We start from the raw sequence: 20788 nt of genomic DNA, 5'->3' as shown, positions 1-20788 counted from the left end.
TTCATTGTGGACATGGAGGAAATGACCGCATCTAGCACGGAGCGGGCACATATTAGGTGCTCAAATGTTTACTTGATTTGAATCTAAAACTTGCTTGATCAGGTCTGTAATACACAAGGTCTGTTGAAAGGAGGAGCATTTGACCATCTGTTTCCAGAGTTGGCATCAATCGTTGCTGCTTGCCCACCTGTGCTGAATAACTATCACTCTTGTTAGGAAATGGTCACAGCACCCTTCAGAGTATATTTTTATGTGAATTATCTGCTCAACTAGATGGTACGTTCCTTAAAGTCAGGGTGTAGATCTTCATGTTTATACTTGATTACATGGCGCCTACCACAGTGTGTTTACCATATAAACCGGGTGCTTCATAAGTGCATCACTTACTGATTCCTGTCTCAGCACACGTGATTGAGCACCTGTTATATTGCCAGGGATACAGAGATGCCCAGTAGTATATTGGAAAGAGCTTGAAGTAGTGAGATGAAACTGATGTAAAAGAAATGCCTGCAGAACCGTAAAGTTAATCCTGGAAGGGGTTGCGGCACCTCAGAGTGGGTGAGGGCTAACCCAGGGAAGGTAAGGGTTCAGTGAGGACAGGGCACTGGGACTTGGATTCTGCCCACACGGACAAGTGAGGGAAGGTCATTTTGGACTGAGGAAACCACATGTATAAAGGGTGAGGGCAACGAACTTCACAGCGATGGTCAGATAGTAAACCTTTCAGGCTTACACAACCATCCTCCACATGCAGAAGCAGCCATAGACCATATTCAAATAGAATGTGCTGTTGTGTACTGATAAAATCTATGGACACCAAAATTTGACTTTCATGTAATTGACATGTTATCATCTGGATAGCACCTTTTTTCCCCCCTGCAAACCCTTAAACCATTTAAAGACCATTCTTAACTCCGAGGCTGCACAAAAGCAGACAGTACATGAGATTTGGCCCAGGGCTATAGTTTGGCTGACCCAGGTACGAAGGGAAGTAGGAGCACAGATTGCAGGAGCAGAACAGCAAGTACGTAGGGTATGCAGTGATTCGGTGGGTGTGGGTGGAGGCTGAGATGCTACATTTCTTTTTTTTAGTTTTTTGTTTTTAAAAATGTATATCCAAATTCATTAGCATATGGTGCAACAGTGATTTCAGGAGTAGTGCCCCTTCCCCATTTAGCCCATCCCCCCCCAACCCCTCCAATAACCCTTAGTTTGTTATCCATATTTGAGTCTCCTCTGTTTTTGTCCCCCTCCATTTTTATATTTTTGTTTCCCTTCATCTTTTCATAGGATTTTCTTTCTCTGACTAATTTCACTTAGTATAATACCCTCCAGTTCTGTCCATGTAGTTGCAAATGGCAAGATTTCATTCTTTTTGATGGCTGAGTAATACCCCATTGTGTGTGTGTGTGTGTGTGTACACACGCACACCACATCTTCTTTATCCATTCATCCATCTATGGGCATTTGGGCTCTTTCCATACTTTGGCTGTTGTTGATAGTACTGCTATAAACATGAGGGGTGCCTGTGTCCCTTTAAAACAGCACATCTGTATCCCTTGGATAAATGCCTAGTGCAATTGCTGGGTTGAAGGGTAGTTCTATTAATTTTTTGACGAACCTCCATACTGTTTTCCAGAGTGGCTGCACCAGCTTGCATTCCCATGAGATGCTACATTTCTAACAAGCTCCCAGGGAATTGTGAGGCTGAGGTCCTCACAGCAGCAAAGATCTGAAGCATCATTCTAGTCCCCTTATAGCGCTGATCCTGTGCTGGGCTCTGTGGGATAGGAAAATGGAGAAAATCTTCTGCCTCGAGGTGCTTTTAGTCTATTTGGAGAGAAGAGATTTGTATAAGTAGATGAGTGGACCCTCCCAGAATAAGAATTAAACAGCTAGTGCCAGGCAGTGAGCCTCCCTGATGCTGGGCGCAATGGACAGGTGTGGCATATGGACAGCAGGGGTCAGGCTGCTGGATCCCCTGTGTGGGTTGGGACTGGGCCCCCTTGGCTTCCAGGATGTCACACAGCTTGATGTCCACATAGCATCATTATCTCTGCTCAGTTCCTATTGGGACTTTCCTCATTCTTCTTTGTCACTCTTCTCTTGAGCCTTTCCTGACACCTTTTATATGGAGTGGAGACTTTGAGGACTGTTTCTCGGGTGTGCTGTACTCCCTCTGCCTGGAGGGGAAGGCCCAGGAGCAAGCTCAGAGGGACAGGAACTGTAGGGAGGCTAAGGAAAGATCCCTCATCTGAAGCTTGGGGACAGGGCCATCAAAGTCCTTGGAGCTGGGTGGAAGATCGGCTTCCATCACAGCGGAGGAGGGAAGTTAGGACACCTGAGGGGAGTAGTGTTGACAGTTATCGTTGGCAAATACTGAAAGTTTGCTCTGGAGGTAGCTCAGAGCACTCTTAATGTCTTTCTCTCAAGCACTCAGGTACTATAAAGCTCGATAGCATCTTCATAAAGATGCAGTCATTCCAGCAGGCTCACAGGCAGAGTGGAGATCCTGTGAGAACCTGGTTCTTCATAATGCAAAAAATGACTCTGGCTTTGTATCCTGAGCTGGGACACCAGGGATGCAAATTGGTGGTGGTTTTCTTTCCCACTAATGAGTATTGATGAGTCACTCTCGATACTGACCTAGAGACCAGTGCAGGCAGGGTCAGTCGGGCACCTGGGTGGCTCAGTAGTTGGAACTTCCGACTTCAGCTCGGGTCACGATCTCAAAGTTCGTGGGTTTGAGCTCCACATCAGGCTTTGCCCAGACAGCTCAGAGCCTGGAGCCTGCTTCGGATTCTCCCTCTTTCTCTCTCTCTTTCTCTCTCTCTGCCCTTCCCTTCCCTTCCCCAACCCCCCTCAAAAATTAATGTTTAAAAAACAAAATGAAGGGCCAGTGACCATCTGGAGGAAAATACCATGTGAAAAAAAAAGAAGTTGGGGGGGATGGCAGGACTAAAATTAAAGCCTGCCGGCTGCTTGTGCCCAGGCAGCTGACTGACCACAAGGTCAGGGCGTGGAGTTGCCACTCCACAAGGTTGGTTATATTGACCCAGGCACACATTCTGGTTGGCCTTTCAGTCCTAAGAGCTGTTCGTTTCAGGATTGCTGAGAAGGTTCTGTGGCCACGACACTGTGTGCGCGGGTGCACCCATAGCCAGGTTGAAAGCAAAGAGGCCCTGTGGCAATGACATACCTACAAGATGGAGACCGTTGTCTGACGGGCATGAGGAGTGCTGTTAAGAGCAGCTGCCAGCAGGTCCAGATGCCTCAGACGTGTGGTGTCCATGGCCGCACGCGCCACTCGCCTGGGGCGCTCCCGTCTCCTGTTCTGAGCTGGTCTGAGGTGGAACTCGGACTGGGTATTTTCACATTCCCAGGTGATTGTAGTGTGCAGTTGGGGCCGACCCCCCCCCCCGCCCCCCCCCCCCCGCCCAGGTGGATGGAGAGGGCTTATTCACTTACCAAGGGCTGTATTCTTCCCTGCTAGGAGTTCTCCAGCTTAATGACTTTGCAGATCTCCTAGCTGCTGGGGGAGGTGGAGGGGAATTTTTTTGGGTATGTTTGTGGCTCAAAGAATGCACAAATAAATCGAGGTTGCTGACGACTTAGGAGTATGTAAATACACTTTCGATTTGCTGACCACTGTGTTTCACTTCTGCGGGAAAATGGCTTTGTCCCCGAATGCAGCATATCAGAGCAGAGGTTCCCAGTATTTGAAGATTGGCTCTCCTGTCTCAGTCTTGGCATGCGTTGTTCTGTTCTTTGTTGGCTGGATGCTGCCTCTGACATTGCTCTTTTGTACCACCCTTGAGATGATGGTGCAGAGCTCTGGTGGATGTAACCAGATGCTGGCCTGGCAGTCTTGCTGGGAGAATTATAATTAGATGTGGCGTTCTCTTAGGATCTATAAAGTGCCCTCTGTCCCCACTCCTGTGGGTTACTTACCTGTTGTCATAGTATTAGACCATCTTGTGTTTTGAAATGAGAAGGAAGAGGTGTCCAGATGGCCTTATAACTTCTCTGGAGGGCCCCTCATAGGTAGCAACACATAAGTAGAAACCTGAAAGCTTTATCGGAGTTTCTTGTTTTAATCTTCCAGTACACGAGGGTCTGGATCCCTGACCCTGATGAAGTGTGGCGCTCAGCTGAGTTAACCAAGGACTACAAGGAGGGAGACACGAGCCTCCAGCTCAGACTGGAAGATGAAACGGTAAGTGCAGGTGGTGGGAGCGGGGAGCACAGGGCTGGCTGGTAGATGGTGGGCTTGAGTTTCCCCTGCAGACTGGAGCCGCTGAGTCCCTGGCATCTTTCTGTTGCTACTGGCAAACTGTAAAACTGTGCTGTGGCTGTCCCATAAGTGCCCACTGGTGGTGTAGCTAAGAGATCGCTGGTGGCCAAGGCAAGAATCTGCTCAGTAGAGTAGAAGGAGGGTTCCCTTCATGGGGCTGTGGTGTCAGTGGGAGGTGACAAGGAGGCACCATAAGAGACAGTGCACGGTAGAGTGGTCAGAGCACTGGTTCTGGACCCCAGCCTATCTGGGGATTGGGATCCTGGCTCATCCATTGTTAGCTCTGTGCCTTTGGGTGAGTTAGCACTCTTTCTGTACTTGTTACTTCATCGGTTACAGGGGAGTGAAAGTTGGTCTAGGGGGCTGATGAGAATAAAATGACCTACTATGTGACATGTCCTTAGAATAGTGCCTGGCACACAGCACTCCACATGTGTTAGCTGTGCAGCACGAATTCTTTAGTAGTTGACTTTCATGTGGCTTCATTCAGAAGGAAGACAAGGTGGTTAACTGAAATCTTCCTCCTGTACTGTCCGATTTTCTGCTTTTCATGAGCCTTTTGTGTGACTACCCTTCTCTGTTGTGTGCATTCTACAAATACTTAAATACTTGCACTGTGCTGGGTCATGGAGGTATATGTGGCCCTGTCATTTGCGGGAGGTCACGGAAGTCCAGCAAAGTGTTGTGACACATGGCATTAGGCACAGAAGCTTGTGGATAAGGTGTGGGGTGAGGTGAAGGTGTTGAAGGGGTCGTGGGAAGGAGCCAGCAGAAGACTGGGTGGGGGGTGGGGAATGAGAGAACAGAGTGTCCCAGCGGAAGTTGTGTGTGCCAGTGGCCCCAGGCTGCGGTGTGTTCCCTTGGGGTGTGTTGAAGGAAAGGAGGCCTGTGTACCTGGAAGGACTTGAAGGCAAGGGGTCAGATGGGTGGCCTGAGGACACAGGCAGAGGTCATTTGGGCTGCGGGGTTTACAGTGGGGGAGACCGGGAGAGAAACAAGTTTTTGAAAAAACAAAAACACTTTTGAGTATCGTTGACACACAAGGTTACATCAGTTGCAGGTGTACAGCCTAGTGATTGGACAAGTTTATACCTTATGCGCTGGGTGTTCTGCTAAGTGAAGGAAGTCCTACTGACCGAGATGAATGGCACGTGAAATCACTCCATTGTTTTAGATTCCATATGAGGAACAGGTTTTGAAGGAAGCGGCAGGAAGAAACCAAGAAGTGGCTCTGGGATGGGTTAAGTTGGAGGGGCTGCATAGAGCAGGCATTGCTTGGGGGGAAGGCTGGCGGCACTGGTGTGAGACGTTTGCACCATGTCTTTTAGCCTCTGATCATTTACTGTCTGGCCGTTTCTTCCTTCAGGCATCTTGGTCTTGTCTTTCTAGTTAGTGATGACCTACTTGAGAAATGGACCTTGTCTTACACTTTGCCCACATAGTACCTACTCTGGTTGGTGATTAACTCACTGACTAGTAGAAAGAGGGAACTCTCCTCCTGCCATCTTGTTTGCAACCCCCTCCCCAAGCCTATCACTTGGTAAAACTGGGACAGTGAGTTTGTTAGATTTTTTACACCAAGGTGTGCATGCCTCACCTTTCCCTTCCTGGCAGGAAGGGTTGAGGCAAGAAAAAAAAATTCCCAGCAGATGGAATCCTGTTGATCGTGTTGAATAACATCCCACACCACGACCAAAACAAAATGAAATTAGTTTCTCCCACTTGAAGGCTGTAACTTCTATTCCAACAGATTTCATTTTAGTTGATCTTTTAAGTGGGTGGGTGTTTTTAAAGGGTTATATGGAGGTAGTGAAGAAGGATCTGCTGTGCCGCTGAAACAGAGCAGATGTGTGCCTCCTCAGCCGAAAGTCTGCCCAGCATGACTAATCCCAGCAGCTGCCCGGGAGCCCCCCACCCTGCTATGTGGCCAGTCAGCGTGCAGTCAGAAGGGATGCCTGGAGCTACACATGAGCAGCTCTTGAGAAATCATGGACTCTGAACACCTAGCTCTGTCCAGGTCACTCGCAAACTGCTTTGTCCAGAGCGGGCTCTGAGTGGTCTCTAGGAGTGACTAACCTGAGCTGTGGAACAGAGGCAGGAGGGCAGAAGTTGGAGGACTGGCCTCTGCAAGCTTGGAGAACATCTACTCTGCAGCTGAGACCTTCCTTGATGTACGAGGCTGGCTGGAAAATCCACCTGGTGGTGTTCCCACCATCGCCCTCCTGTCCAAGAGTGTGGGTTTAACTGCGGTGGCAAAGGAGGAAAAGAAATTCTATTCTGGAGAACAGTGTTCTTAATTCCCAGCTTCTACCTTACTGCTCCTCTGTGTTCTGCTCAAGGTGGTCAGGCTCCTTGGTGTTCTCGAAGAGGTTTCTTCTTGGCTGTTGCTTGCTTGTTGTTGTGGTCAAGTACACAAAACATAAAATTGACCATGGTAACCATTCTTAAGTTCACATTTCAGTGGCATAAAGTACTTCCACGTGGTCGTGCCCACCATCACCACCATCCATGTCCAGAACTCTTGATCTTGCAAAACCGAAACTCCCCACTCGCCTGCAGCCCTGATAGCTCTACTCCACTGTGTCTCTCTCAGTTGGGCTGCTTTGGGAACTCCTAGAAGTGGAATCCTAGACTATTGGTCCTCCTGTGTCTGGCTTGTTTCACTGAGCACAATGTAAGGTATTTTATATTTAAGCCTGTGGGAAACTTGTTGGAAAAGGATAGTGTCATCTCTTCTCCCCACAGCTGTGATGGGTGCAAGGTATCTAGGTGTGCCGACCCGTAGCACAGTGCTGCCTTTACTGGATCAAGCGTCTTGGTGTAGACTGACCTTGATGATGCATGTAGCTCCCTTGTTTGCCTCGAATAGAATAGAGAGATACCAGGCAGCCTTCCCTTGCCGGCGTCCGCCTCCCTTACAGACTCCTGCCCTCTAGTGGCAGGGAAAACTTCCCGTTTCCATGGTTTTGCTTTTCAATTGTTTCTGACTGGAGTTGCTATCCAGTGTCCTGCAGCCACTTGGTGGGGTGTACTCCCTGTACCCAAGGTCCTGCGGTAGTGTGCGTGAGAGGAAGACGGGTACACGTGAGCCTGAAGGAGGGGGGCCGTGTGGCACCTGTGTCTCGGCACACCCAAGCCCTGGAACGTAGGTGGGGCCAGGGCGAGAGGATGGATGTAAGCCTGTGTGTGTTTAACAGTAAAGGCCTACTTTATCAAAAATAAAGTAAAACTGACCTTTCTAATTTTTGGAAATGAAAACCTTTAACGTCTTAAAGATATATTTGTAACTCTCTACTCTTTAGTCTCCATGTAGCTGCCATTGTCAAGAACCATGATCTTGAAACATGTTGTACCTCTACCTATATATAAACAAATTGAAGAGGGCCGTGAATTGTTGAGTATTGCAAACTACTCACGTCACGTTGCTGTGGTTGCAGATACTGTACTAATTTGTGAGCGCCTGTGGAGAAGCCGGGAATTAGACACGGGGTGTGGCTGGGAAATGAGATCTCCTTGTGTGAATTTTGTTTGCAGTTGTGCCCTCTGAAAGGAGAGATCAACACGCTCGTTGGCCTGTCCTCTCTCCGCCTCTTTCCTGTCCGCTCCCTCCCCACACCCCCGAGCAGTGTGTGTCTCTGGCATTGGTGGTGGTACAGTTGGCAGACCTTCGGGGCACCTGGATGCCGTTACCTTCCTTCAGGGATGTGTGGCAAGAGGCGTGCTGAGACATTTTCCCCAGGGGCCAAGGTGTTTGTCCCGGGAGTGTACGTTGAGGATGGCAGGGCTCAGATGTGTCCCCACGGAAGCTTGATCCCAAGTGGCAGCACGATCGTGTGTTGTTCAGTAAGCTTCTATTTTGTGTTGAAGATGATGGAACCCTTGAAGATGAAAGGCCCAGTGAAAGGCCCCTCCTACTCAGGTCGAAGGACAGGGCCAAACGTGCCCGGCTGTTAGGAGATGACAAACTTGGTTCTTTATGGCAGGAAGCAAATGTTGCAGAAGAACGAGGACCCCTGCACTTGACCGTTGATGCCCTCAGCCCTGGGCATCCTGAGAATGCCCACAGGGCTTGTCAGCCCAGTTCAGGTCAAGTGTCACTTGTGTGCACATCTCGTGAAACCAGAGCTAAGAGTGGCCAATACTCTAGTCGCAGTACAACTTCTTAGTGCAGGCGATTTTGATTACTAGTTTTTTTCTCTCTGTTCTGGTTATTTCTGTTCTTATTTTAATATTTGGTCACCTAATTTTTTGCTCTCCACTGCTCAGTAATCTACGCTTGAGACCGTCTTTGGTTGGCAAGGATAACATGAAGACCGTTATCATGTTTATATTGTATGCATACAAAAAACATGTAAAGTTATAAAAACTTGCACGTAAACATTAGTAATATTACCAATGTAATTAGTTATCTTGCTTGAAGTAGGCTGTAATTTGTTTTAATTAAAAATATTTTTATTGTCAGGGTGCCAGGGGGGCTCAGTCAGTTGAGCGCCCAACTCTTGGTTTTGGCTCAGGTCATGATCTCACGATTCGTGAATTTGACCCCTGTGTTGGGTTCTGTGCTGACGGTGCGAAGCCTGCTTGGGATTCTCTCTCTCTGCCCTTTCCCTCCTTTTGCTCTGTCTGTCTCTCTCTCTCAAAATAAAAAAAAAAATTTATTGTAAAATACATCTAACATAAAAATGCCATCTTCACCATTTTTCTAAGTATACCATCCAGGGCATTAGTACATGGACACTGTTATGTAATCCTCACCACCATCTGTGTGCTTCCTGTAATTGCCCTTTTCCTCCTCTGTATCTGTGATCTCTTCCATCAGTGAGGATACTTTGCCTGGCTGCTTTTGCTTCGAGATGGGTGAAACCGTGATTTTTTTTTTTTTTTTTTTTTTTTTTTTTTTGCCTCTGCTCTCCCTGCACTCCCCTCCCCACTGGACAAGGGAGATTTTGCAATGTCTGGGTACATTTTAGGCTGTCACGACTGAGGAGGAAGGTCTGCTCCTGGCATCCAGCAGGTAGAGGACAGGTTTGCTGCTAAGCATCCTGTGCACAGGGTGGCCAGCACCCACCCCACTCCACCCCACCCCCTGTCCTAGGTAAAGATGGTGGAGGTTGAGGAATTCTGGATTTAACCCATGCAGGACGGCCTGGATTGTTCATGGCTGAGAGACCCCAAGTCAAAAGCCATATTGAGATTCCAGGATTCTAACAGTGTGTCAGCTGTGTTTCCTGCAATAAATTGAAATTGAAAGATTAACTTGGACTCCATATTTAAAAATTTTTTTTTTAATGTTTATTTTTGAGAGAGTGTGAGCAGGGAAGGGGCAGAGAGAGGAGACACAGAATAGGAAGCAGATTCCAGGCTCTGAGCTGTCAGCACAGAGCCCAACTCAGGGCTCAAACCCGCAAACCGTGAGATCATGACCTGAGCCAAAGTAAGACATTTAACTGAGCCACCCAGGCACCCCTAAAATTCAAACTTCTTAATTCTGTTTTTGTTTATGGCCATTTTCTTAATTACTTGTATCATTCACTATTAAAAACAACCGAGCAATTATATGCGAGGGCTTGTTATACATCTGTGCATCTGTGGAAATTTGTCCTGCTTGTAATGAATGTAATACATGAAGTGTTATCAGGATGAGAATATAAAAAGGTCAAGGCCAGGAATCTTTAGAAATTTGGTGAGATACTTGACTCTACCCCCATGGCACTCTTTTAGACACTCCCCCCAAATCCACACTCTTCTTGAAACCCTTTTGGGCAGCTACTTGGGAGTTTCTTGTTGACTTCACAAAGCAGGAATATTTGCCATGGTAGAGACCTACCTAAATGCTCCACCATGGTTCTCTACCCCCTTTGTCCCCTAGTTGGGTACCATTGCCACTAGAGGATGATGTGTGTAGCTCTTGTGTTAACACCAACCTCTTGCCAGCTGGTAACCCTGTTTTTACTAGCTTATCTTTTGTCTGGATGTCTTAGCTGTATGGGTAGAGTAGGAGCAAGAAGTTGCCTTTATCTACCATACGTGCTTCTTATTAGCTCCAGGTCTTTGTGTTGGGAGCTGTCATTCAAAGATATTTTTATGGTTATACTCTATTTATATGGTTCTGTGTAATGTAACATGGATATGAATTGGTATGAGAGAGGTCATGAAACAAAATCAGACATTCAGCTAAGTATTCTAAAACCATAGAGTATAGAGCAATCTGGACCAATGCTTTCCAAAGGATGACTGTGCTATAGTAGAATGTTGTCTGTCTGTACTGTCTAGTGTGGTGGTCACTGGCCACATGTGTCTGTTGAGCCCTTGAAATATGACTAGTGTGGCTGAGACACTGAGAAATTTTAACTGTACTTAATCTCAACAAATGTAATTTCCATATGCTACCTTAGTGGAAAGTGCAGATATGGACTTAATCCCCTAACTACTTCCTCTGTATTCTCAAGTTTTGGTTAGTCCCAATATGCTAGGTAGGGACGGATGAGAGATGCCCCTCTCTTCCTAGTCTCAAGGGGAAGGTTGAGATTCATTCCAGGTGGGTGACAGAGAATTCAATATTATGAGTTCACATCAAACCTCTTCCTCACCTCCAAAGGCCTTGTTACATAGTGAAGTCTTCTATGCCAGAAAGTGTTCATGGTCCCTGATCACATCCTAAATGCTTAGATTTCAAGTAAAACCACATTAGCTGTAAATGTTCGATACTAACATCAGTGTTGGAATCAAAATCCTATTTTAAAAAAATCTTAAGGGGCGCCTGGGTGGCGCAGTCGGTTAAGCGTCCGACTTCAGCCAGGTCACGATCTTGCCGTCCACGAGTTGGAGCCCCGCGTCAGGCTCTGGGCTGATGGCTCAGAGCCTGGAGCCTGTTTCCGATTCTGTGTCTCCCTCTCTCTCTACCCCTCCCCCGTTCATGCTCTGTCTCTCTCTGTCGCAAAAATAAATAAACGTTGGAAAAAAAAAATTAAAAAAAAAAAAATCTTAAGTTACTCATTCCCTGCTTCCCTCTGGACAAACACACCACAAAATCATCCTTGAATCATGAGTTTGCCCCTCTTACATCTTGGTGACTGCTCTGGACATTTTTACTTCTCTATTTCACTATAACCAGAGCCACTGGCTTATTTGTGGACCATATTTTCACAAAATTGCATATGCCTTTCCCTCCGCAGTTGGGGGAGATTTTTTGAGGGAAAGATTTATGTGAGGAAATATGGAGGAAATGCCAGCATTTCTGTCTCAGGGTTTAAAGACTCTGAGCTCAGGCCCCGGCTTTCTAATCTGAGAAATGAGGGGTTGACCTAGGTGAGCTTTGTGGTTCTGCACTTGGCTACGTCCTGTGCCAGTGGTAGGGGGGTGGTGTGGAGAGCCACACAGGACATGCAGAGTGAACGTGCTCCTTTCTCTGGGGGCGGGGAACATGAATCTCCATGGGGAAGTCTTCAGAAAGACTCAGAGTGGGAGGGTCGGGTTAGGGTCCCAGTGATACCAGTAACTCAGCCAGAGATGAAGGGGACCATCACCTCTAGAACTTAAAATCTCAACATGTTCTGTTTCCCCCTGTTGCCCACCTTTTGGAAATTTTGTGTCCTGTTCAGGATAGCTAGTTTACTGGTCTCCTGTATGGAGTCACCTTTGCACGAAAAAGAGAATGGCCTTGATTAACACACAACCCCCCCAACAAGAACCTGTACAAGGAAAACCTTGCTTACATGGGTAACTGTTGATAATTTGTGGGGATGTCATTCTATAAAGTTTGCAATAAAAGGAATCCTAGATTTCATTCTGTAACATGCCTCTTTGTAAATTCAGCAGAATGCTGTGGGGAGCTGCTTGTCTTTACAGGTATATGTCATGTTTTACCTTCCTGTCTCTAGATTGTGGATATCTTTGCTCATTTGTAAGATGGTCTTTGGAGGCCAAGGAAGAGTCTATTCATAAAAGTTTCAGACTCGTGTGGCTAGCTGTCTTCCAAAAAGGTCCATCAATCTGAACCCACAAACAACCCACCTGTTGGGCCACATCCTTCATATTTAAGGTCTTGGCAGTTTTTACACCTTTGCTTATGTGATATAATGCTAATAATCTATTATTTGCATCTGTTTGGTTAATGTCACTGAATAGCTTTTCATGTTCCTTTTGTACTTTTTGTGGCTCGTAGCCTCTGCATTATTTTCTGTTGGGCTGTTGGTATTCTTTTTGGCTTCTTAAAACTTTGGATATTAAGATTAATTCTGTTAGGTAATGCAGAATCTTTGTCCTCTCCTCTGCACATGGTGTGTTTCATGATGGCTTAAAAATTCCATTTATAGTCAAAATAAAAAATTTTGTGACATACTACTGGCTCTTGCATCATCCTTTGAAAGTACTTCCTTCCAAAGCTCTTAAAACTACCTGACTACATCTTCTTACTAGTTTTGTTTTTTATTTTAGTGGCGTTTTTATTTATTTATTATTTTGTATTTTACCTAAACCTTACTTTGGTCTTTGAAGGAATGAGAATAGAACCCTAGCTCTATTTTCTTTTTCCTTAAAAGGCTTTATCTGCTGCTATTAGAGGGGAAATTCATTTTTAACCATTTGCTTCAGCATTCTTCTGAACAAATTTTCCTTCTGTGCTTGTTATTTTGGGATCTGCTATTAGGTTTCATTTACCTGCCTATTTTAGCGTTATTAAACTTGCTGGTTTTAATACACCTTAATATCTGGTTGTGTGTGACCATCTAAAAGTGGGAGAGATGGGAGAGAACATTGATATTTATGTTCTTTTAAAAAAACTGTTCCTCTAGTAAATTGAAGCTATGTCTGTAGACTTTCTTGAAAGGCTTCTATAGAATAGTGGTTCTTAAGATATCTGTAAACTGCCTATTGCAGAACTACTTGTGGATTTTTCAAAATTTCAGATTCCTGGGCCCCACCCCAGAACTCCTAAACATATAAGTAGTGTTTGGGGAAATTGTTTTTACAAGCTCTCAGATGATTTTTAACTACACTATAAGGAATTTAGATAGGACATGATAAACTGTAGCCAAGATTCTCCTATTATGTAGATAGGTGTGTACACGAGTCAGTTTTAAACATAACGTGTCAGAAATCATCTTTGAGTACTCCTGTCCAGCTGCTATGCTAAGGATAGAAGAATAGCACTTTGCATCTGAGACTTCCTGATTATACACACCTATAGATCTCGAGCTCCTATTATGTTAGGTCAAAGTAAAGTTCCTGCCCTAGAGTCGCTTGTTGTCAGGATGTTGAGGAATATGTGTACACCTGGAGGGCATTTATGGAGAGCAGTTTGTTATTAGGCCATCCAAAAAAAAAAGTGAACATGTTGGATGATGGGGCAGAGGAAGGCATCAGCATTAAATGGGGGTGAAGGTTGGCTACATGGGAGACAGAAGCAGTACTCCTGTTGGGACCAGGATTCAAGACTCAGTATCTTTTCTTTGAGAAGCCAGTAGAACATGTCATTAAATCTTGTGCTTCCTGAATCTCTCCTGTCATTCAGTCTTTTATCTTGCTATACTGGGATTCTGTTACCAGCAAATTTTCCTCCTGAGCTGGTCTCTTAGGGCAACATAAGTACTTTGTCGGTTTGCTCATCTTTAAAAGAAGGTTATCTGTCTTCATCATGTATGATCATGTTAGGACCGTGATCCTAGCCAATGTGACAGGATATTGGATACAGGCTAAATGGTTCATAACCCTGCCTTTCTGTGTCTATTACTTGCATTTCTTTAGATTCGGGAATACCCTATTGATGTCCAAAGCAACCAGCTGCCCTTTTTGCGGAATCCAGACATCTTGGTGGGAGAAAATGACCTAACTGCCCTTAGCTATCTACATGAGCCTGCAGTTTTGCATAATTTAAAGGTCCGTTTCCTGGAGTCGAACCACATCTACACTTACTGTGGTAAGTGGCGTACATCTGTTGGCTGCATGTGTTTGAAAGTACTTACAATCTTCAGACTTGATGTGTTAAACTCTAATGGTTAGGAATCCTACTAGCATTCTCCTGAGTACCTCTCAACTGAGACCCTTGAAAGGTTTGCAATCAGTGAATGTGGCTTAATTAGGCTGCCCTACATCTCTGTGGGATGATTGGTGTTAATCACAGCTCAGCCGGGGAGGAAGTGGACCACACGATGTGGCCTGACTTAGGCACAGTCCCAAAGCCTGTAGGACAGCAGTAAGTAGATCCCAGGGTCCTAGCTCAGGAGTCTGCTCTCTCCACTGAGCGCACTCCTGTGAACATGCCTGGCTGGCTTCTGTCCTCTAAGGAAGTCCTGTCTTTGTCTGACTCTCTGCCTTGCCATGTACAGACGTGGTGCGTGATGAATTTGTCAAATCCATGAGCAGAAAACATGGAAATACTTTACAATAAAATGTCCTCAAAATTCTCCTGTTTGGTTTTCTTGAAACTTCTCAATTTCCCACATTCCAGTTTTTTTCTTTTTTGAATATTAAGTGGTATGGTAAGATCTAGATCCCTAGAAACCATTATCTGTGGGGCAAATCATTTTAGGATCTGGTTGAGGAGTCAGGCCACGGGTTTCTTTGTGGGGGTCGTCCCAGCTGTGCCTCAGAGCCGTGGTCTTGTCATGATCACAAGTGAGGCCTTAGGACCAGAGTTCTTCTCACAGTGATAATCCACTTGGGTTTGGAATCGATGGGTTGGCTACTAAGTTCCAGTGAGCTTTCCTGTCAGACGTCAGTGCGTGAGAAGTAGTTTCCCCAAAACAACTTCAACCCAATTGCTAATGGTGATATTATCTGAAAAAGACCATTAGTATTCAGAGGTTTTAATAAGTTGGGATTTTTTTCCAACAACAACAAAAACCTCCCATTTGAGGAGAAAGGAGTAAACCACCATCAGCTTCAACGTTTAAAGGTATCCCTTCTAGAAGAGGTCCTGGTGTCTGTACACACTTACCCAAATGCCCATTGGCTCCTATAGCATCAGCTGTTGAGAGTGACCAGTGTTGCCCAGAGCTCTGAGTCATCAGGAAACACTTGTTTTCTGCTGTGAAAGTGGCTGAGATATTTTAGGAGAATGTGCGGCCTTAGAGTATAATATCAAAATTTGAATGCTGTGTGAATTAGGGTTTTGTACAACTCTCTAACAATCAGTAGAACATGTAAGGCTGTTTCGAAGAATTCTCCAAGTCATTAGCCTTGGGAATTTATCAGGGTCTGGGGCCTTGGTTTTTGGTCCAGGTGGTCTTTTCGGGCAAACTTCCATTTGAAGACTTGGTGGGTGTCCTTTTCCTCCCTTAGCCTGAAATGTAACAGACAAGATTCTTCCAAGTATTCTCTGGCATTTCTTTCTTCTAAATAGACTTTAGTGTTTAAAGCAACTTCAGGTCACAGCAAAACTGAAGGGAAGATACAGAGATTTCCCATATAATACCCTTTCCCCAACCGTTGATGAACCCACAGTGGCACATCATCACTCAAAGTCCATAGTTTCCACTGGGGTTCACTCTTGGTGGTGTACATAGTGTGGGTTTGGACAAATGTACAAGGACACGTATCCACCATTATGCTATCCTAACTGTAGATTCACTGCCCTAAAATCCCTTATGATCTGCCTCTGCATCCCTCCCCACCCCACCCCCTCTGCTGCCCCGTCCCTGGCAACCCCTGATGTTTTATACTGCCTCTATCATTTTTCCTTTTATAGAATATCATGGGGTTGGAATCCCCATATGTGGCTGTATACACATTGGCTTCTTCCACCTAGTAACCCTCTAAGTTTCATCCATGTCTTTTCATACTTGGATAAATCACTTTTTATAGCACTTACAGTCCATGGTCTGGATGTTTCGCATTTGATTCACTTATTGAAGAACATCTTAGTTGCTTCTAAGTTTTGTCAATTGTCAAAGCTGCCACAAGCATCCACCTGCCAGGTGGTGGTGTGGATATGTTGTCAACTCCTTTGGATAAATACCTAGGAGTGTCAATGCTGTATCCTACGGTAAGATTGTTTTGTGTAAGAGACTGCCAAAGTGGCTGTGCCATTTTGCGTTGGACAGCAATAAAGAGTTTCCACTTCTCCACAGCCTCACATCCAAGTTAGTTGGCATATAGTACAATGATTTCAGGAGTAGATTCCTTAATGCCCCTTACCCGTTTAGCCCACCCCCGTATGAGTGAAGCCCTATGATATTTGTCTTTGACTAATTTCACTTAGCATAATACTCTCGTTCCATCCACATAGTTGCAAATAGCAAGATTTCATTCTTTTTGATTGCCGAGTAATATATACCACATTGTGTATGTATGTATATATGTATACACACACACACCCCACATCTTCTGGATCTCCTTTGCACTGCTGGTGGGAATGCAAACTGGTGCAGCCACTCTGGAAAGCGGTATGGAGGTTCCTCAACTGTTTCTATGTATTTTGGGTACTAGTCCTTTATCAGTTATGTTTTTTTGCAAATATTTTTCTCATTCTCTGGTTTGTCTTCTCATTTTCTTGTGTCCCTTTTCAAACACCAAAGGGAGACACAATGGTGGAGATCTCCCACTTGGCAATGACTTTTCCATTCCTGTTTTCTCTTCCCCACATGCCTGGAAAAGCTCAAATATTTTGTACCCTTGTCAGTGATTCTTGCAAGATCCAGAATGTGCTCTTTTGGGAAAGACAAAGGCATGCATTTCTCTCTTGAAGATAATAATTTTTTTCTTTTTACATTCTCAAATATTATGTGCCCTTCCATAAAAGATCTGGAACGTTAGGTGATTTGCTGACTCTTCATGCAGTGTGTATTTATTGAGTCCATCATTGTGATGTATGGTTCTGGGGATGCAAATTTTTTTTTAAAAAGTAAAAGGAAAGATAATACATGATATAATGTGATGTGAGCTAATAAAAATCTAACACACAGTGCTTACTATGCAAGATGCTGGTCTAAGTTCTGTATTAATCATTGTCCTCAGGACAATCAAGTAAAGGTAATTGCTGTTCCCAATTTTATAGTCCAGGCAACTGAGGCACTTAGAGTTAAGTAATTTGCCAGAATAACTCAGTTAATAACTGGCTAAGATAAGATTTGACCTTAAGATATGTAAATCATGTTACACGCCCACAATTTGTATTTAGGTAAGATAACCCATACACAAATGAAAATTTGTTCATTTCCTAGATTTCAATTCAGAGATGGCTTATATTTATATTTATTTTTATATTATTTTAATTATAATATGAAATTTATTGTCAAATTGGTTTCCATACAACACCCAGTGCTCATCCCAACAGGTGCCCTCCTCAATGCCCATCACCCACTTTCCCCTCTCCCCCAACCCCCGTCAACCCTCAGCTTGTTCTCAGTTTTTAAGACCGAGATGGCTTTTAAAGCCTAACACCTGTTGGGGCACCTGGGTGTCTCAGTGGGTTAAGCGTCTGACTTTGGCTCAGGTCATGATTCCACGGTTTGTGGATTTGAGCCCTGTGCCAGGCTCTGTGCTGACAGCTCGGAGCCTGCTTCGGATTCTGTGTCCCCCTCTCTCTCAGCCCCTCTGCTGCTTGCACTCTCTCTCTCTCTCAAAAATAACATTAAAAAAAATTAAAAAATAAAGCCTAACACCTGTTGACAGAATTAAGCATCCTCTTCTCTCTGGTTGTGCAACATTTTTATGTATTTCAGGAATTTGAGCAGTGGTGTACGTGTGTACATGGACCTGTGTTTATTCCATGCACTAGGGCATGTGGAAGCCCAGCTTTCTTTTCTCCAACAGGATTTGGCACAGTACCTGGACAACACAGATACGTCTTGATTTGGTTGAGTGATTGGTTGTGATTCATTTCATTTTTCATGTTTTAGTTTGATGGATATGAACAAGGGCCTTTGAAAGTGGATGTCAGGTGGCTGTATTGCTATCAGAATCTGACTACATTGTCTCTTTGCAGGTATCGTGCTTGTTGCCATTAATCCTTATGAACAGTTGCCAATCTATGGTCAAGATGTCATCTATGCCTACAGTGGCCAAAACATGGGGGACATGGACCCCCACATCTTTGCTGTGGCAGAAGAAGCCTACAAGCAGATGGCCAGGTAAGAATGACCTCAGCCTGGGAGTCCTTCTGGGTAATCCTTCTGGTAGAAGTTTCTGCCTTCCTTGACTGCTTTTGCCTAGCAATCAGTTGGTGATCCTGGGATTGAGTAAAAGTACTGGAAACCGCACCAGCCCAGGTTCTATTTCTTAGTGCATTTCCTCATGTCTTCAGCATCTTCTTGGGAACCTGAACCTATTCTTGAACAGTGGCTCCCAAGACCTTGTTCATTTCCTGAGCAATGAAATAAATGGATGCCTTAGATTTCATGTCTCCTTGGCTTCCTTTTGGCACTCTTTCCTCCCCTCTGGTGTCACAAATTCATTTTCTAGCATCACCCTTCATTTTGCAGATTCCACTGCAGATTCCCTTTGAAGGAACCAGGATTCTTGGACAACTTCTTTAATTTTTTTTTTTTCCAACGTTTATTTATTTTTGGGACAGAGACAGAGCATGAACGGGGGAGGGGCAGAGAGAGAGGGAGACACAGAATCAGAAACAGGCTCCAGGCTCTGAGCCATCAGCCCAGAGCCCGACGCGGGGCTCGAACTCCCGGACCGTGAGATTGTGACCTGGTTGAAGTCGGACGCTTAACCGACTGCGCCACCCAGGCGCCCCTTGGACAACTTCTTAATATACCAAGCATTTAGATAGGAATTTCAAAGTAGTCGTTATGTGTAGTAGGTTGGGTGGTTTTTTTGTTTTCTTTTTTTTAGATTTTGGTGTTAGAGTTTCTCTTTAGACACTGAAGTAAATCTCTGTATTGCTCTTTTTTAGCTCTGAAAGATGGGTACTGGTCTGTTTCATTGGAAAATGGGCTAGGTGATTGTACTAAGGTTCTACAGGTAAATGGAACAAGTAAACCAGGGATGAGAAAGAGTGAGAGAGAGAGAGAGAGAGAGAGAGAGAGAGAGTGAGTGTGTGTGTGTGTGTGTGTGTGTGTGTGTGTGTGTGTGTGTGTGTGTGTAAGGAATGGCCTCATGTAATTGTGGAGGCTTGGCAAATCCAAAATCCACAGGAGAGGTTAATAGGCTGGAACCCATGGAAGAATTGATGTGTTTGAAGTCTGAAGGCAGTCTGCTGTCATAATTCTGTCTTGGAGGAAGGCCTTCATCTGATCGGTTGAGGCCCACCCACATTATGAAGGGTAATGGTAAACAAAAAAATCTGATTTGAAATGTTAATCTCATCTAAAAAATATCTTCACTAGCACCATCTTGACCAGTGTTTGACCAAATGTCTAGGTACTCTGGCCTAGCCAAGTTGACAACTAAAACTAATCACCACATTGATGGTCTTAAGCTATTCAGGCATAAGGTAGGGAAAAAAAGTTTCACCAAAGTTTTGGTGGAAATGCATATTCCTGTTCACACTAACATGCTCGATCTTGTCAGCCATCTTTCTTGCCATTTCTACAGAACACCTTATGGAGCTAGCAGCAAATGTAGGAAAGTCCTTTGTGGGGAGTTAGAAGGAGAATCCCGTTTAAGATGGTCTGTGCTTCAGTGGATCTCAGAGTATAATTGTCAGCCTGATTAACTTTTCTAAGAAAGAAGGCCACTTTTATAAGCTTGTTTATAGATTTAGTGTGGTATTGCTGATTGTAGAGCTCTGTATATAAAAAGTTCTTCCTTCTAGATCTATACTATGTTCAAAATAAGCAGTGATGGGAGAACTGAGCAATTGAACAAACAGAATGATCCGTAACCATTTTATTTCTCCTAAATGTAGTAGGAGAGTCGGGGGGGGGGGGGGGCGGGGGGACGCTAAAATGGTCTCAACCTTTGATCTCTTTAATGCCATAAGAAAGACCACATACTGTATAAATCTACTTCGGGGCTTGGCCAGAAATCACTTACCTTGATAACTTATGCAAACCTAACAAAGTGTGGTTCAAGGCCATGCCATGTGGAGAAAAGAATGGGTTTTAATGTGTTTTAGTACATAGCCCCATTCATATATTACTGTGGGAGGTCAAGTGTGTGGCACAGTGGAGAGAGATCTGGGGTCTGGACAGGCTTCCATGCCTTGGGAGAATCACTTAAGCTGAATCTTAAACTATCTTTCTCCTTTGAAGGGTGGTTTCTTTATGGTTATAAAACAGAAGGTGGGTGTGGGTTACTTGTGACTTCCTACCATGCTAAAAGTTCTAGTAGCTCTTTGACGTCTCTTTGGATGGATGTCACTGATAATTATTTTTCGTTTCATTCTCCTCTTTTACCCAGTTGTGCTTAGATGTACCAGAAGTTGTTCTTTACCAAAGACTTCTTGAGGTGCCCCCAATAGCTTTTGGAATTTCCTGGCCTCCAGCTTTATCCACACCATAGATCCTCTTGCCTAGATGCCTCCCTTCTTCCTTTCCATGCTTGAAGCTGGGTTCATGGTTCTTCTACAGTCGGGTTATTTCATTTGTTTGGGTCCTTGTT

The 20788-nt window shown here is 44.7% G+C and overlaps 1 protein-coding gene across 2 annotated transcripts in view; it reads left to right on the top strand.

The window, feature by feature from the left end:
• Positions 1–20788, top strand: part of MYO5B (myosin VB) — a 342952-nt gene that overhangs the window by 140062 nt on the left and 182102 nt on the right. For both annotated transcript variants that reach the window (XM_086682946.1, XM_086682945.1), the window contains exons 2-4: positions 4106–4216; positions 14039–14210; positions 18219–18363. In XM_086682946.1, coding sequence (XP_086539072.1) covers positions 4106–4216; positions 14039–14210; positions 18219–18363 — 428 coding nt within the window. The remainder of the gene's footprint in view (positions 1–4105; positions 4217–14038; positions 14211–18218; positions 18364–20788) is intronic.

This window comes from Puma concolor, chromosome D3 (assembly GCF_028749965.1).
Source record: "Puma concolor isolate L17-30 chromosome D3, mPumCon1.1.hap2, whole genome shotgun sequence".
NCBI lineage: Eukaryota > Metazoa > Chordata > Mammalia > Carnivora > Felidae > Puma > Puma concolor.
The sequence above is the reverse complement of the archived record's forward strand: the minus strand, read 5'-3'. Positions and strand labels throughout refer to the sequence as shown.